Source organism: Mus pahari, chromosome 23, assembly GCF_900095145.1.
Source record: "Mus pahari chromosome 23, PAHARI_EIJ_v1.1, whole genome shotgun sequence".
In the NCBI taxonomy this organism is placed as follows: Eukaryota; Metazoa; Chordata; class Mammalia; order Rodentia; family Muridae; genus Mus; species Mus pahari.
The window spans coordinates 29,920,395-29,937,170 of record NC_034612.1 but is presented as its reverse complement, the minus strand read 5'-3'; the positions used below and the strand labels follow the sequence as shown (position 1 = coordinate 29,937,170).

Below are 16,776 nucleotides of genomic sequence, written 5' to 3'. Positions count from 1 at the left end.
CCAAAGTTCCAAAGTCCTTCCACAGTCCTCCCCAAAACATGGTCAGGTTGTAACAGGAATACCCCACTATGCTGGTACCAATTTGTCTTAGTCAGGGTTTTTATTCCTGCACAAACATCATGACCAAGAAGCAAGTTGGGGAGGAAAGGGTTTATTCCGCTTCCATTTCCACACTGCTGTTCATTACCAAGGAAGTCAGAACTGGAACTCAAGCAGGTCAGGAAGCAGGAGCTGGTGCAGAGGCCATGGAAGGATGTTCTTTACTGGCATGCTTCCCTTGGCTTGCTCAGCCTGCTCTCTTATAGAACCAGGACTACCAGCCCAGAGATGGCACCACCCACAAGGGAACCTCCCCCCTTGATCACTAATTGAGAAAATGCCCCAGCTGGATCTCATGGAGGCATTTCCCCAACTGAATCTCCTTTCTCTGTGATGACTCCAGTCTGTGTCAAGTTGACACAAAACTAGCCAGTGCAGCATCATAAGCTAGATCTGAGGGCACCACTGACCAGGACGGACAAGTGTAGAAAGGCTGATCCCAGAATCCTGGATGAGAGAAGGTGTGGCCTGGTGAGGGGTGTGGTCCAACAAGGCTGTTGGGCAGGCAGGGCAGGCAGGGCAGGACTGGGAGGAGTCTGAGCCTCTGAGAAGCCATGCTTGGGCAGTAGCAATAGTGTCCTAGGGGCCTGGGCTGCCCCAGGTGCTGAGACGGAGGACAACCGAGGGCTGGAGACCACACTGAGGCAGGACCTCCTCCAGCCCAGAAACTACAGAGTGTGTACTGAGAAACCAAAGCAACGCACCAGCCCAGTGGGCCCTGCCAGCCGCCCAGAGCCACCAGGGAGGTGAGCTGTGTGGGTGTGGGTGTGCATGCTTGTGGGGCTGGCTCAGGAATAGAATGGTGTCCGAGCTGGGGCCCCATGACACCAACAGGGTGGGTGAAGCTTGCTGCCAAAGACCAGCATCCTGCCCTCCCGTTGCAGCCTTCCCCTCCTGGGTCTAGACTCCCTACTTACCACAAAGGTTCTCAGACAACAGGGCAAGGTTTTGCCCATCTCTAAGTGAAGGGCCCCCAGGTCCACACCCAAGTCTGGCATCTGGCTCTGGGGCAAAGTCAAGCACAGACAGGTCCTGACGGATTCTCCAAAGACTAAGAGGAAGATCTGGAGAGGAAAGGTGGGCACAGGAACGGGGAGGGGGCACAGCTGGCAGAGGGGTAAGGAGCAGTATCCACACACCGCCAGGATGGCCTACCATGGGGTCGAGGGCCATGGGACGGAAGCAGGCCATAGTCATTCCCATGGATGGAGGCCAAGACTCCACCTGTGCTCCATCTGATACCAGGGTGGCTGAGCTGCCACCCTGAGTCTCAAGTCTTCACTAGCCTGGTAAGAGGGCTGATAGCCATCTGAGAGTAGCAACCTAAGTCCCCACACGGAGTGCCCAGACCCCTGTAGGGCCATAAACAGGGATTCAGATACCCTGGGGAAACTGAGGCAAACCTTGGTCATATCGAGCTTTCTGGGCCTTCCTCCCTTTCTCAAGGCTGATCCCATCCAAGAGAGAGGCCACATCTGGCCACCAGGAGGTGCTACATAGGCATTTTAGACTCAGGCAGGTATCCTGGGAAGCCTCAGGGCAGAGGAAGCACAGGCAGAGGGAAGGGAAGGCTCTATGGTTCCCCAGCATGGAAGGCCACCAATCTGGACTCATCACCCAGGCTTTCTGGAACCTATAAAGGTAGAAGGGGACAGAGAGAGACACCCATGACCTCTCGACCCACCTGAGCACCTTGACCCACAAGGAGCTAGTTCTTGGCTTCTGTCCCCACCCTGCCACACCTCTGGTGTGGGTGGTACTTGAATCGGGGCCAGAGCACTAGTGGAAACGAACCTCCCTGTGGTCATAGTGGACCCTAGCAGGGGAACCCGAGGATTGGGAGGCCAGCCTGGGGTCAGTGGATGCCGAAGTCGTGCTGCCACTCTGCAGGACCTGACCTGGACTTGTCGGCTCAGCCCACTGATACCATTAGCATGGTTTCTTAGGAAGTGGCCCAGAAGCCCCAGGGCAAACAAAGCCTGGCCCCTACTCTGGAGAGGGATTAGAGAGCTAACAGGGGACTTGTCATTGGCCAATCTGAACCCTGCTCTCTCAATACAGCTTTCTAGATTGGCCAGGACTCTGGTGTCCTGGTCACAGGGAACAGTGGTGAGAGGTCCTCTGCCCCATCTGGGCTAGCAGGTCTATCCTGATACGGGCGTGGCCAGGGTCCAGCCCTCTATCAGTGTGGCCTATGATACTGGCCTCTGGTGAGGCCTAACTCAATAGAGTGTGAAAGAACAGGAAGGAGAGGCCAGCTAGCTTCTCTCCCGCTGCTCTTCCCTGGGACCCCTCAGTTCTTCAATCTCAGCTCCCTGGCGGTGTCTGAGCTCAGCACGACACAGCATCCCTCTCCGGAATGTGGGCCTATGTGGAGAGTATGGACCCCCCCACCTCCAGCCAAGTTATTTGGCAAGCCTTTCCCTGGTCCCAGAGCCAGGCAGCAAAGATGCTAGCCACGACAGAGATGCATGTACCAAACACACACTGCAGCCAGCAGAGGCTCATCTCTACCCCCACCCCACGTGCCCCAGTTGTGAGACAGGAAGTGGATCCACCATGCAGAATGGTGGCTTCATCTCCATTAAAGCCCATTTCAGATCCTGAAAGTGGTGGCACTCACCTTTAATCCTACCACTTGGGGAGACAGAGGCAGGCGGATCTCTGAGTTCAAGGCCAGCCTGGTCTACAGAGTGAAGTCCAGGACAGCCAGGGCTACATAGAGAAATACCCTGTCTCAAAGGGGAAAACGAGTCCATTACAGAGTTGGACGTCCTGACCCCTCTTATCATGAATGATGATACCCTCACAGCTTGCCCATAACCACAAAGTTCCACGGGGAAGATGCTGCAGTGACTCCAGGTGTCCAGCAGGGGGCAGACACTGCTGCGATGAGGTGGGGTTTGGGGCAATCTTGACGTCCAGGAATGGGTGGGGTTTCTGTGCCTTGCCAAAAAGGTGGGTCAGACTGTATGTCTTCTTCCCAGCGGCCCCAGAGGCAGTCATTGCTAACCTGTCGTGCAGGTGGAAACACTGAGGCTCAGTCGCACCCAGAATTTGAGAGTGGCTGACAAGCCTGATGATCAGGAAGTTGCCCACACTACCCTGCCTGGATAGAGTGGACAAAACAAACAAACAAACAAGCAAACAAAACTATGCCAAAGGGAATAGAGGCCAGTTGGGCAATCCAGTTCCTGACTAAACCCACTTTACGTGTGGGAAAACTGAGGCCTAGAGAGGCAAAGGGCCCATGGTCATGGGCAGGCGGGATAAGGCTGAGGGCTGAGGTCACTTCTGGAAAAGACTGCATGAAGCTGGGTAGAGATGGCAGGGGGCCTCACAACTCTTGCCTTCAAGGCCTGGGATAGGTTTAGACAGACTCTCCAAGGCCTTCCTGGGATGACAGAGCTAAGCATGAACACAGCAGGCATAGGACATCGATGAGGACCATAGGAATGCCGCTGGGCCTGGCCTCCACACTGGCAGCCATGACTCAAGGGGCTTCCCAAGGGTCAAGTCAGGCAGGAAAGTCCTCCTGATGTCAAGTCATAGTGCTTCCTGTTGTTGCCTCAGTCATTCCGTCCACCTGGCCTGAGGTAGAAACTGGGGTTCATCTCTTGTGCTGGGTTCTGGGAACAAAACCTTCAAGGTACAGAGGAGCCTCGGTTTCCCTTTTTTTGCAGCGGCAGAAGTGGTACGGCAAGGTGAATCACAGTCCCTGCAAAGCCTGAGAGCCACTGATGCCACGGACGGAGCTGGGATGACAGCCCGCCCCCACACACTGAATGGTGTCTCTGTGGGGCAGAGTGGGACTAGGGGTGGGGGTGCCTTGGGCACAGTAGCAATCACAGTCAGGAAGAGACCCTCAGGCCAAGGCCATCACAACTGGGCCACGATTATTAGGGATCCAGGCACAGTGCCAGGTTCCAGAAACTCCTACTAAGGACAGATAAACACACAAACGGATCTCAGAAGAAAATGTACAGAGATGGGATTGGGCAACATTGTGGCTACAAGTGACAGCTTCCCCGTGCAGGGGCAGTTGTATCTGGGAGGAGAGCCAAGCTGCCAGAGCAGTGGCCCATGCAGGGCCTCCGTGTCAGGAGTGTTGATGGAGGGTGCCTAGAATCTATGATGAAAACCATGGATGGAGCAGTACGGGAGCAGGGAATTGACAGAGCTCAGCCTCGGACTGTTGTTTGCTTCTGGAGTTTCCCAGACACATGAGAACACCCCTCCCCTCCAATGTCCACACCCCAACTCCAAAAGGAAAGTGGCCTGAGGTCCTGTCTGCTAAGTCACCGGTAGGGCCAGATGGTACGAAGGACCAGAAGAGGGTGGGTACATCATGACAGTGGTATAGCCTACATGGGCCCAGAACAGAGCTGAGATAATGGCCAGAGCCCCTACCTACTCTAGGAACCAAGATAAGTGAGCCTGTCTCCATAGAAGTGTCACATGCCAGATCCTTCCAATCCCTTTTTGAAGTGCTAGAGATGGAACCCAGAGCTTAGCTTGAAAGCTAAACAAGTGCTCTACCACTGACCCACACCCCAGCCCCTCACTGGGGGATTCTGGGCAGGGGCTCTACCACTGAGCCACACCCCAGCCCCTCACTGGGGGATTCTAGGCAGGGGCTCTACCACTGAGCCACACCCCAGCCCCTCACTGGGGGATTCTAGGCAGGGGCTCTACCACTGAGCTATGCCCCAGCCTCTCACTGGGGGATTCCAGGCAGATGCTCAAATAAGATAGGACTAAGTTGTCCAAGCTGGTCTTGAACTTGCTCTGTATCCTAGGATGGTCTTGAATTATCAGTCCTGTCCCAGATTCCCAAGTGTCTGGGAAGACAAGTCTGTGCCATGAAGTTTGGCTAAACTAACAGCTCCACCCCTTTTTGTTTACTCCTTTGTTCATTCATTCATTCATTCATTCGTTCATTCGTTCATTCATTCAGTGAGACAGACTTTCATATAGCCCAATTAATCCTAAAATGGTATGTAGCAGTGATGACCTTGAACTTCTAACTCTCCTGCCTCTACCTCCCAAGTGCTGGGATTACAGGCATGCACCACCATGCCTGGTTTATGCAGTGCAGGGAATGCAATCCCAGAGCTTCACGCACGCTAGGCAAGCACTCTCCCAGCTGAGCCACATCCCCAGTCCTGCCCAGTTTTAAGTGTGCAATTCTGGAGCAGTGGGGACACCCACACTAACCACCACTGTGTCTAGCTCTAGCCCAGGGGTTCTCACTGTGAATCTTGACCCCTTCGAAGTCAAATGACCTCTTCACAGAGGTCGCCTAAGACCATCGCAAAACACAGATACTTACATTACGATTCATAATAATAGCAAAATTACAGTTATGAAGTAGCAACAGAAATAATTGTATGGGGGGAGGTCATCACAGCATGAGGAACTGCATTAGAGAGTCTAAGCATGGAGAGGGTAAACAATCACTCTTCTAGACCTTTCTCACCACCCAGAAAGCAGCCCTGTGCTGGATGGCTCCTGGGGCCTTCTCCCTGGAGCTGGCATAGCTCGCGCAGACCCTTCGTCCTTCCCGTCCCTGCCTGCTCAGCTGCCTGGCTACCTAGTGCCAGCAGGTGAAAGGCACCTGCCAGTCGCAGTTCCTGGAAGCCAGCTGCTGCTGGGCAAACAGTCCCAGCGGGATAGAGTGTCGCCAGGGGCGGGGACAAGCCTCTGCTTCTCCTCCCTCCGCCCCTCCCTCAACCCGAAGCCCAGGTGGGCCACTGGCCAGGTGAGGCCCTGTGCGCCTTCCCTAGCCTAGCGCAACCATCCCGAGGCCAGCCTTGCCCCAACCCGAAGCTTGGCCTCCACTGGGGGCCACATGACCCAGTGAATGACCAGCCAGGCTGCCCCAGAGGAGGCTAGGCCTCCAAGGCCCGGGCCAAAGAGCTTCCTGCAAACAGAGGTAGGCTCCCGCCCCCATGACGGACAACTGAGGGTAGCGAGGAGGTCCAGTGTTGCTGCCTCCCACTCTATCACTTGCCGCGGGAGCTTCTGAGACCCTAAGGAGTACCTGGTCGGGCTCAGACGCAGGCAGGGGGTTGGGCGGGGGCGGATGGCACCGGAGGGGGAGGAGGGGAGGGCGGGATCACCTTCCCGGTGCCTGCTGGCCTTCCTTCCAGATGCCCCAGGCAGGTGGATCCCCACTGCCCGGCCCGTGGTAGAAACAAGCTTTGGGGTTTTGTTTGTTTGTTTAAGTTTAAGTTTGTTTTAGGTTTAACTTTCTTCGGATACTTTTTTTTTTTCCATTTCTGCAACAGAGTAACTAGGTAGACCAGGCTGGCCCTTACACTCACAGATGCACAGTCCACCTACCTTGGCTTCTCAAGTACTGCGATTACAGGGGTGTGCTGTGGACACCTGCTTAGAAGCAGTCTTAGACTCTTATGGAGTTGCTGTCTGAGAGCCAGGGTCCGAAGGAACATGAGGGGGCTTGTCACCCCAGGATCTGAGCCCCAGGCCGGAAAGCAGCTAGGCCCCTGTTCAAGTGTGAGCCCACAGCTGCCCTGAATCAGGCGAGCTGGTGGGAAAATCAGACCCAGACTCTCACAAAGGGGACAGGTGGCCGTGGTGGGCCCCCAGGGAAGCTTCTATGGATGATGGTGGTAGGGGGTGGTGGCCAGGCAGGCAGAAAGTGCATTGGGCAGAACTGGCCCCGAGGTGACACCCACATGGCCTTGCCCACCTCCGGCCCCACCTCCTGCCCCTCGACCTCCCACGGGAGCCTTCCCTGGCTTCTCACTTCTCTGCTGGCTTTTGCAGATGAGGAATGCATCAGGGCTTCTGAAGACAGCCGGAGTCCCCCTCGTGTCAGCGACCTGGCTTCCGCCCAGCCCCCCTCCGGCAATGCCCACAGTGGCAGCCGGGCCACAGATGGAGCGCGTGGACAACGGCTCGCAGGGGGCCCCCCAGCTCTTCCTCACCAGCGCCTTGGCCCGAGGCGTTTCAGGCGTATTTGTATGGACTGCTCTGCTGCTAACCGGCCACCAGGTAAGCACCTCCTGCACCCCCATCCCCGCTGAGCCTGGAAGTCACTATGGGACCTGGCCCAGCTCAGATGGGCCCCATGGACAGATGCTGTGATCATGGGGCCTCCAGGGACAGCTCCCAATACCAGTCACTGAGACATGGTAGGATTGCAGGCATGGTGTTCAAGGGTCTATGGCCCTTCTCCAGAGCTAGCATACCAGAGCCAAGCCTAAGGAGGGAGGGAGATCTCTGCCAGGCAGAGGGCAGATCGCTGGGTGGGCATCCCCAGTCATGTCTGAGGCCCCTCACTCTACTCACTGAGGTTGGTGCTTGGTTCCAGTTCACAGACAAGAACAGCAAGGGGCTTCCCCAGGCTCACACAGCTGGAGGAGAAAGGGCCTTTTCCCTCCAGAGATGGCTAAGGCTTGGTTGGACCTTGCTCTATAGAGAACCTCAAGCCAGACAGCGAGTTTGGGGAGGAGGGGTTGGGACTGAGCCAGATAGGAACTGGGACAGTGGAGAACAGGAGGTGAGCTACGAGAGTAGGGGGGCAAGGAGCTAGGGGTGGGGGTTGGGCAGGCAGGGAGCAGAAGCCAGGCATCTAGAATGTGGCAGAGTAGCTGGGGAGCTGAGAGCCCCGGGCTCTCTGGAACACCCACTTGGCACTGTGGGAGGGCCTGAGTCAGTAGGTGAGCTGGGGGCAGGAAGCAAGAGCAAACACCTCCACTTGTGACATTCACCTGCTGGCTGGTACCTGTCCAGGTGTGCCTCAGTAACCAGGATACAACGAAGAAAGATCCGTGCCCGAGGGCAGGCCAGGCAGGTCCTAGTCACAGAGGTGGCACGAGGCATGCTGTTAGGGTCAGCAGGAAGACAGAGGGGATCAACCTCCATTTACCAGTGGAGAAACTGAGGCAAAAAAGGGCAGCAACTTGCCAAGGTCGCCAGCCATAAGGTACCAGCCTGGGAAAGGTCTCTTGTTGGCTGGTCACAGTGTGTCCTCCCTCCGCAGAGGCTGGGGAGGGAGGAAGGGACAGATAAGGAGCTGGTCTCTGACCTCAGCAGCCTCCGCACCACCCCACGCGTCCCCTGCACACACACACACACACACACACACACACACACACACACCTCTAACAGTGACCTCCATACCGCACACAGAGCACCTCTCCAAAGAGCTGTCGCCACGGTGGCCCGGAATGGGGAGGAGGCACCCAGTTCCCAGCTGGCTTCCTTTGAAAGGCTAGAGACATAGGCTGATCCAAGAGGGTCACTAGTGAAGGCTACCCTGAGGTCCATATCGTGTTGAAGACCAGCCTGAACAAATCAGTGAGGACACACACACACACCACACACACACACGCACACGCACATACACACATCTCACAAAATAGAACAAAGGTAAAGGGACTGGATGCAGAGGTCTGGGCTCTGTTCCTAGAACTGAGAAGGGGGTAGGGCACGTCCTTATTCTGTTTCTTGGAGAAAAATACAGAAGGTCCAGACAGCTTCAAGGTGAACAGTATAATCACCTCCCTGGAATTTGTTTTGTTTTGTGTTGTGTTGTGTTGTGACAGCGTCTTGTAGCCCAGGATGGCCTCAAAGTCCCTATGTAGCAGATGATAACCTTGAACTCCTGCTCTCCCTGCTTCTACTTCCCCAGTACTGAGATGACAACACCCTATGGCTGTGGGGCTGGGGATGAAGCCCAGGGCTTCCTGCGTGCTAGGTAGGCACTCTGCCACACCCCCAGCCCTCTCCTTCCATTTTGTCAGGCACGCGGGGACACTTGACAGCCTGTTTGGTTTCCTACTCTGATCTCAGGTACCTTATCCTATCATAGAGCTGTGCGGCTGCACATCATTTTTACCGACTATATAGTATTCCTTTATACACTGTCGCCACGGTGGCCTGGAATACAGTGTATAAAGGAATACTATATAGTCGGTAACCAGTCTGGCCCTCCCACAATGAGCGTAGCCGCAGTATTTGTTCCTGTATTTTGCTGTGATGAACATCTTTGCACACAGTTTCTAGCCTCTTTATTTCTGGATACATGTATTCCGTGGGGCAGATTCCTAAAAGGGGTCAAAGAGCATAAGGCCTTCCACGGTCCCCACATTGAGAGCCTACCTGTGTTACAAGGGACCTTTCAGTCTGCTTTACCCAGTTCTGACACTTAGCAGGACCCAGAAAATTCTTGTTGAATGAGTGAATGAATGAATGAATGAATGAATAGCCCAACTTCCGGAATGTTCTTCAAGAAGACTCTACAGAGTATCAAAGTATGTTGCAGGCTTGAAAATGCTGAAGGAATGAATTTTAGGCCTGAGGTGATGGACGGACTTGTCCACTTCAGTGCCGGGAGAGGCTGAGGCAGAAGGATATATTCAAGGCCAGTTTGGGCTCTATCAGCAGTTTCTCAGCATTCCTAATACTGCCAGACTTTAACTCAGTGCCTCCTGTTGTGGTGACCCCCAACCATAAAATTATTCTGTTTCTACTACCGTGAATCTTTCTTTCTTTCTTTTTTTTTTTTCTTTTTGGTTTTTCGAGACAGGGTTTCTCTGTGTAGCCCTGGCTGTCCTGGAACTCACTCTGTAGACCAGGCTGGCCTCGAACTCAGAAATCCGCCTGCCTCTGCCTCCCGAGTGCTGGGATTAAAGGCGTGCGGCGCCACCACACCTGGCTGATATGCGATCTTTAAGGGGGTCGCGACCCACAGGTTGAGAACCACCGAGCTACATGGTGAAGCAACCCCCCCCCCCAATCTCAAAACCAACAACAGCAACTTTTTTTTTTTTTTTAATTTCTTTCCTTTTTAAATGTTTTACACTGTGTTGAAGAAGCAAGTTAGAACAGAGGTTGGTTTCAGCCTTTCACATGTCTATCAAAACAGGAGATAGGTGAGTAGGGAAAGTGCCTGCCCTGTAAGCCTGGGGACCCGAGCTCAATATAGCACCCACCAAAAACTCTAGGGACAGTGGGACACGTCAGTGTTCTCAAGGAGGGATGACCAGCCTGATCCCCGGAAGTCATCGGGCAGCTGTAAGGTTAGCAGGATCCAGGCTCAGTAAAAGATTTCGTCTCATAAAACTACAAGGGTTGTTAGTGTCAGAGGAATGACACTGGAGGTGGCAAGAGGAAAGGAGGACCAGAGGCGTGGCCTGTGGTCAAGCACGTGCCTAGAGACCCCCTAAGGAGGGGCTGGAGAGACAGCTCAGCAGTTGAAGGGCACTGGCTGCTCTTGCAGAGCACCCGCACTGGGTAGCTCACAGCTGCAGGTAACTCCAGAAGCACGGGATCTGACGCCCTCTTCTGGCCTCCATAGGCACTGCATGCATATGTGGCAGACACTCACACAGATGCCAAAATGCACAACATTTTTATTTGTTCATTGCAGACATTTTTTTTGTCTTTGTGGTGCTGGGGGTTGAACATGCCAGACAAGCGCTCTCCCAGGAAGCCACACCCCGGCCTCAAAACAGTTTTAAAGAATTGAAGATATGGTTCAATGGGAAACCACTTGCTTAGCCTGTGTCAAACTTTGGGTTAAATTAAATAATAAAGGCTGAAAAAAAACCAAAAATAAAATAAAATAAAGGCTGGCTATGGTGGTCCACACCTTTAATCCCAGTACTAAGGAAGCAGAGACAGGCGGGTTTCAATTGGTTCAAGACTAGCTAGGTCTACATAGTGAGTTTCAAGTCAGCCAGGGCTACATATATATAATGAGACAGGTTACACCTGTCTTAAAAGAAAAAGAAATACATATACATGTTTAGTATATGTGTGTATATATTAAGCATTATTTAATTTGGAGTGGTCATGTTCTAGGGATTGAATCCAGAGCACCGTCTCTTGTTAGGCACATACTCTACCTTAGCCATGCCTCTGCCCTTCAATAGGTAGGTGCCCCCAATCCTCGTGTGTGAGTGTGTGTGTGTGTGTGTGTGTGTGTGTGTGTGTGTGATTGCACTTAGTTTTTTGCTCATGAGCGCTGGGGACTTGAATTTTGGTCCTTAGGTTTGCAAAGCAAGATTTTGCCAACTGAACCACCTCTCTAGTCCTATTTTCTAATTGGAGAAGGGATGCTAAGATGGTCTTAGCGCCCATGAAGCCCTGTCATAAGTGAGTCTCACTTTCACCGAATATATGTGCTATGTGCTACGTTTGCTCTGATTCCTTCTGCTCTGTACTGGTCTTGTGCTTGGTAGAACATTAGGCAGTGTGGGGAAAGAGCGGCCTGGTGTGCCACCTGGCACCCGTGTGGTGGACAGCAGGGCCAGACACTGGGGCAGAGGTGCCACTGGAACTCTTCTGCCTCAGATCTACTCCCACCTACGTTCCTACACCGTCCCGCGAGAGCAGCGCTTCGTCATCCGCCTCCTGTTCATTGTGCCCATCTACGCCTTCGACTCGTGGCTCAGCCTCCTCCTCCTTGGGGGCCATCCTTACTACGTCTACTTCGACTCTGTGCGAGACTGCTACGAAGGTGAGACCCCAGGCTGGGCCCGGAGGACCCTCAGCTTACACACACGCACATGCGCATGCACACGTGCACACACTTCTCCGGCCTCCCACAAGGTGCTCCACTTCCTTCGCTCATCTGGGACCGGCTTCAGGGGTTGTCCGGTCTGCAGCCTCCATGCCTAGGACTCGTAGACTGAGTCTGCGCACTCGCTTCCCCGGGTTTGCCGACTGTATCCGATGGGAGTCTTGCTTGCAGGGGGGGTCCCATGACTGACCCTCACTGTCATCCCTCTGTCCCCTTGCAGCATTTGTCATCTACAGTTTCCTGACCTTGTGCTTCCAATATCTGGGGGGCGAGAGCGCCATCATGGCTGAGATTCGAGGCAAACCTATCAGGTAAACCATCGGGACTCGGCCAGGCCACACAGGAGAAGCCCCAGTTTTTTTTTTACTAGTAGCCTTACCAACTTCTTCCGCACACCCAGGTCCAGCTGCTTCTATGGGACCTGCTGCCTCCGTGGTATGTCCTACTCCATCACGTTCTTACGCTTCTGCAAACAGGTAAGGTGGCCTGCCTGCCCCCCCCCCCCATGCCCTTGCTCCAGCCCAGCCCAGCCCAGCCCAGCCCAGCCCAGCCCAGCCCAGCCCAGCCCAGCCCAGCCCAGCCCAGCCTCACTTCCTTCCCCTCCCCTTCCCAGGCCACACTCCAGTTCTGCATTGTGAAACCCGTTATGGCGATGATCACCATCATCCTCCAGGCTTTTGACAAATACCATGATGGGGATTTCAAGTAAGGGGACTGTGAGCAGGTGCCTCAATGGGGGCCACGAGAGACAGGGCTCCCCCTTCTTTAAGCGGCCCCCACTCCCACCCCCGGCAGTAGCTCGGTTGGGGAAGTATTTCTACGTGAGTCTCTGGGTTCCATCCCTTTATAAATCGGGTGTGGTGGTGCACACCTGTCAGCCCAGCACTTGGGAGGTAGATGTAGGAGTGTTAAAAGCTGGGGGTTATCCTTGTCCAGATAACATGTTTGAGGAAGGTCTCACAAAAACAAACAAACAAACAAAAAAGACATTGCTAAGTTTGGGGGAATGCCAAGGATAGGCAACAGCTCTAGGAGAGGGGCCTGAACCATGCCCTACTCCTGACAGAACCCCAGGCCCCCAACCACTGTGCCCATTGATATTGCCTAAGGGACTGGGGAGAGGACCTAGGTAGAGCTGTCCTGGGGTTGTGTTGCCCAGCCAGAAAGGGGACAGGCAAAGGGGATGTCTACGAGGAGCAGGGGCCACTCTAACCAGCAGTTCCTCTGGCCCAGCATCCACAGCGGCTACCTGTACGTGACCCTTGTGTACAACGCCTCGGTCAGCCTGGCTCTCTACGCTCTGTTCCTTTTCTACTTCGCTACCAGGGACCTCCTGAGACCGTTCGAACCGGTACTCAAGTTCCTCACCATCAAAGCCATCATCTTCCTCTCCTTCTGGCAGGGTGTGTGAGTCGGGTAGGAGAGGGCGTGGGGCCAGGACTGGCATCCCTGGGACCTGGGTTCGAATCTTACCCCCATCCCAGCCCTGTGTGCCTCAGCTTCCCTGGCCTTACCAAAAGTCAATGACTCTGCTGCTCAGCTTGGAGCTGGTAGAGCCTGGAGTTGGGGACACAGTGAGGTCTGTCAACAGATGGGGGCTGTGCCTCAGCTTTCCGAGCCTTGACCCCTGACAAGCCCCCAGCAGGCCATGAGAACTCAGTCCCCAATGTGGAAGAAAATGGAAGAAGGTGGCCAAGAGCAGGAGTCCCCTGGCCTGAGTTAGATATGTCAGGGGGAGCATCCAGGAACCCCAATTTTGAGGTCCTCAGCCCTTTCCAATGATGACCTCCACCAATGGGCTGAGGACCGGAGAAGCTCTGGGATCAGGCTAGCTTTTTCCCCTGCATAGCCCGGACTTCAGTAGGAACTGTGGCAGGGCTCAGCTCCCATCCACGGATGGGGCCTAAGGGGTTGTCACGTCCCTAGGAATGCTGTTGGCCATCTTGGAGAGGTGTGGAGTCATCCCTGAGGTCCAGGCTGTGGACGGCACCAGGGTGGGGGCTGGTACCCTAGCCGCTGGCTACCAGAATTTCCTCATCTGTGTTGAGATGCTGCTCGCCTCCCTCGCGCTGCGTCACGCCTTCCCCAGCCAGGTGTATTCAGAGAAGAAGAACTCACCAGGTGAGCTGGGCCCCACTGGCAGGGGTGCCATGTCTCAGCCACAATATCCCCACGGGTGTCTGAGCCAGGCAGATAGGGGGATTATGAGCTCTGAAGGATGCGGGTGGAGTCAGCCACTGCCTTAGGGATCCTTGGTGCTTGGGAAGGTTTCAAGAGGGGCTGGGTTGGCTGCTCTACTGTGTCCGCCATATTGGCCACATGGCTGGGTTCCACTTGCTCAAGGTGAAGGGCGTCCTCTGGACAGGAGTCTATTCAAGGATAGGCCCAGAGACCGATGTGAGACGCAGGAGCTGAGCCGGGTCTCGGGTGTCTGAGATCACCCGCAAGGCCTGGACATGCGGGATCCCCAGACCCAGAGAGCCCAACGCGGCTTGTGAGAGACGGGGCTAAGGGGGCGGGGTGGATGAAGTGGGGGTGCTGTGGACCAGAGGACCTAGGACTCAGGCCCACACACCCTGTACCCTCCAGCCCCACCAGCACCTATGCAAAGCATATCCAGTGGCTTAAAGGAGACCATCAGCCCACAGGACATTGTCCAGGACGCCATTCATAACTTCTCGCCAGCCTACCAGCAGTACACACAGCAGTCCACACACGAAGCTCCTGGGCCTGGCCAGGGTGGGCACCCGTCACCCAGCGCCCACCCCGGCCCAGCCAGTGGCTCTGGAGGTGGTAAGAAGAGTCGCAACATAGAGAAACGCATGCTGATTCCCTCAGAGGACCTGTAGGGGGCGCAGGGCGTGTGGAACCTAGCTGGAGATCCAGCTTGCCTGGGTTTCTGGGGTGGTAAACAGGGACCCCACCCACCAGCATCTCTTGACAGAGGCCCAGCCTCTCCTGAGAGCCTCACAGGGCCTCTCTATTCCATGTACAGCCCAGAGTGAAGTCACCTGGGCTAAGTGGACCAACCCAAGGACCCAATGGGATGTCTTAATTACAGCCTGCAGGTGGAGCCGTGGGTTGGCCATTCCTTCCATGGACAGAAGAGACAGGTGGTTAGATCTTAACGCTGTGCGGCGACAGAGAAGGATGGCCAGGCAGAGTGGGCTCAGTCACCGAGTGCTGGGGAGCCACATAGCCTGGCTGTGGCTATCTTGGGTGCATGAAGAAGATCCCTTACCCTTGCATTCTAATATAGAAGGTTGGCGAGGCTCTTGCAGGGGCAGCCTAGCCTGTTTAGCACAACAGAGTTGCCAGTGCGCCAGCCTGCCAGCTACTAGCTGCTTATTTATAGATAAACACCTTGCATTTTCTAGACTTTGTTGGGCTTTCTGTTCTTGTGGGGGCCTGTCTTCTGAGTGATGGGTCTCTACATGGTGGCTCACTGGCGCCTGTGTAGTATAGTGAGTCTGGGTGTCGGGAACAGGTAAGACAGACATCGTGATGTGGCTCTGTGCAGCATACAGCAAAGAAGGTGGACTTTGCCACGAGATGACCAGCTCTGTGCTACAGTAGGAGCTGGAGCAGTCACGTCCCTCCGAACTTCAGGTCGGCCCCACCCTAAAGTGGTTTATGGTTCCCAGTTCCCGTGGCACAGCCTAGCGTGGCCCGGTCCAAGGACTCAAACCTGGGAGCCTGCCTTCTCTCTTGTCTCTTCCTGTATACTAGATCTAGTGCCCAGGGAGGCTAAGATAGGCTCAGTATTCCAGCTAGATTGGCCTTGGAAACATGGGGACAAAGGCAGGCCAGGCAGGCAACTCGACAGAAATGCCACCCACCCAGGAACAGTGTCACTTGCCTAGTTGTTAGTTCCCACAGCCCACAATATCAGACAAAGGGGGTGGAGGGGGTGTTTCCCTGTCTTCTTATTCTCAGGACCCAGAGACAGGAGGAGGCAAGGCCATTAGCTTCTCCCTGAGCCTTCTGGGCTGATAAGATAGGCTGTACTCCTTCCTGCCTGTAAAAAGCCACCCACACTTACTTATCTGCCTTCTGGGACTGGCAGGCACAGAGGGTGGCCCCACAGCCCACACAGTCAGCAGGGCTGGGAGGGGCTCTGTACTCCCAGAGACCTACGCTCTAGGGCCCATGCCCGCCGGCCTTCAAATGTGAAGCGGCTTAGGGCTCGGCCAGCAGGGGGCTGCCTTTCTCTGCTCTGGTGAGGCCATGTGGCTATGGACAAACTCGATAGGTTCCTCGCCCAGAAGCCCAGATACAAAGTAGGCTCCCGGGCCCACACGTGCACTGGGAACCTCTGTACCTAGGCACTGGGAAGGTGTGCTAACCAAAGATATTAAACAAGTTGCCCAAGGTTACTGAGCCAGCAGGGGATGTCAGCAGAGGTCGCTGCGCCTTGCTTCCCTCTACTCCACCGCCTGCACTCAGAGGTACATCAGTTGAAACATGCCACAAAGGAAAGCTGAGCCTGGCATAGCATGTCCCCCAGGGCTCTGGTGGCTACAGACTGACTCAGAAGGATCTGGCCAGGCCAAGTTGCTCAAAGAATGCTGAGATGCCATTGGAGTACCAGAGAGGGGACGGGGGGGCTTCAGTCTCACCCCAAGTCCAGCCCATGGGGTACAAGGAGCGGGGCGCTTGCCAGGCAGTAAGTGGGCACAACCTACTGCCATTTCATGTGCAGGTGTGTATGCACGTGTGCACATTTGTAAGGAGGCCGGAGGGTCAATGCTGGGTGTTTTCCTTAGTTATTTTCCCAGTAAATTTTTAAAGGTTTCGAGACAGGGCTTCTTAACTGAACCGTAGAGCTTCAAGTTGGATGAAGCCTCAAGAATCTGCTTTGACCCCTACAATTGCTGGGATTATGCCAGAGTTGGGATCCGAACACAGGTCCTCACATTTACACAGCGGACTGTGTAACTGAGCTGCACGACCAGCCCCTACTCCTTGATTAGGATCTTTGTAGCTTAGGCTGGCCCTGGGCTCACTATGTAGCTAAGGCTGACCTCAAACTATTTAGTCAGGGTATCCTTGGACTTGGGAGTGATCCGGCCACCCCATCCTCCTAATGACTGCAATTTACAGGCATGAGGTATCATGAA

At 54.7% G+C, this 16,776-nt stretch overlaps 1 protein-coding gene across 2 annotated transcripts; it reads left to right on the top strand.

The window, feature by feature from the left end:
* The first annotated feature begins 5,803 nt into the window (after positions 1–5,803).
* On the top strand, positions 5,804–15,034 carry Tmem184a (transmembrane protein 184A). 2 transcript variants are annotated; one of them, XM_021187061.1, is made up of 9 exons: positions 5,804–6,034; positions 6,892–7,119; positions 11,428–11,593; positions 11,877–11,967; positions 12,057–12,132; positions 12,270–12,361; positions 12,890–13,059; positions 13,583–13,777; positions 14,246–15,034. In XM_021187061.1, the coding sequence occupies exons 1-9, from the start codon at positions 5,963–5,965 to the stop codon at positions 14,503–14,505; spliced, it is 1,350 nt and encodes a 449-aa protein (XP_021042720.1). In that variant the 5' UTR covers positions 5,804–5,962; the 3' UTR covers positions 14,506–15,034. The 2 variants fall into 2 exon arrangements, with proteins under 2 accessions (XP_021042720.1, XP_029389578.1); XM_029533718.1 differs by lacking the exon at positions 5,804–6,034 and adding an exon at positions 6,062–6,145.
* Positions 15,035–16,776: the final 1,742 nt, after the last annotated feature.

Bases quoted from the DNA above. Each gene is read 5' to 3' on its own strand.
- Tmem184a (XM_021187061.1), top strand. From the start codon at position 5,963: ATGACCAGCCAGGCTGCCCCAGAGGAGGCTAGGCCTCCAAGGCCCGGG. The intron at 11,594-11,876 runs GTGAGACCCCAG...GTCCCCTTGCAG, and splicing joins TGTGCGAGACTGCTACGAAG to CATTTGTCATCTACAGTTTC. The intron at 12,133-12,269 runs GTAAGGTGGCCT...TCCCCTTCCCAG, and splicing joins TCTTACGCTTCTGCAAACAG to GCCACACTCCAGTTCTGCAT.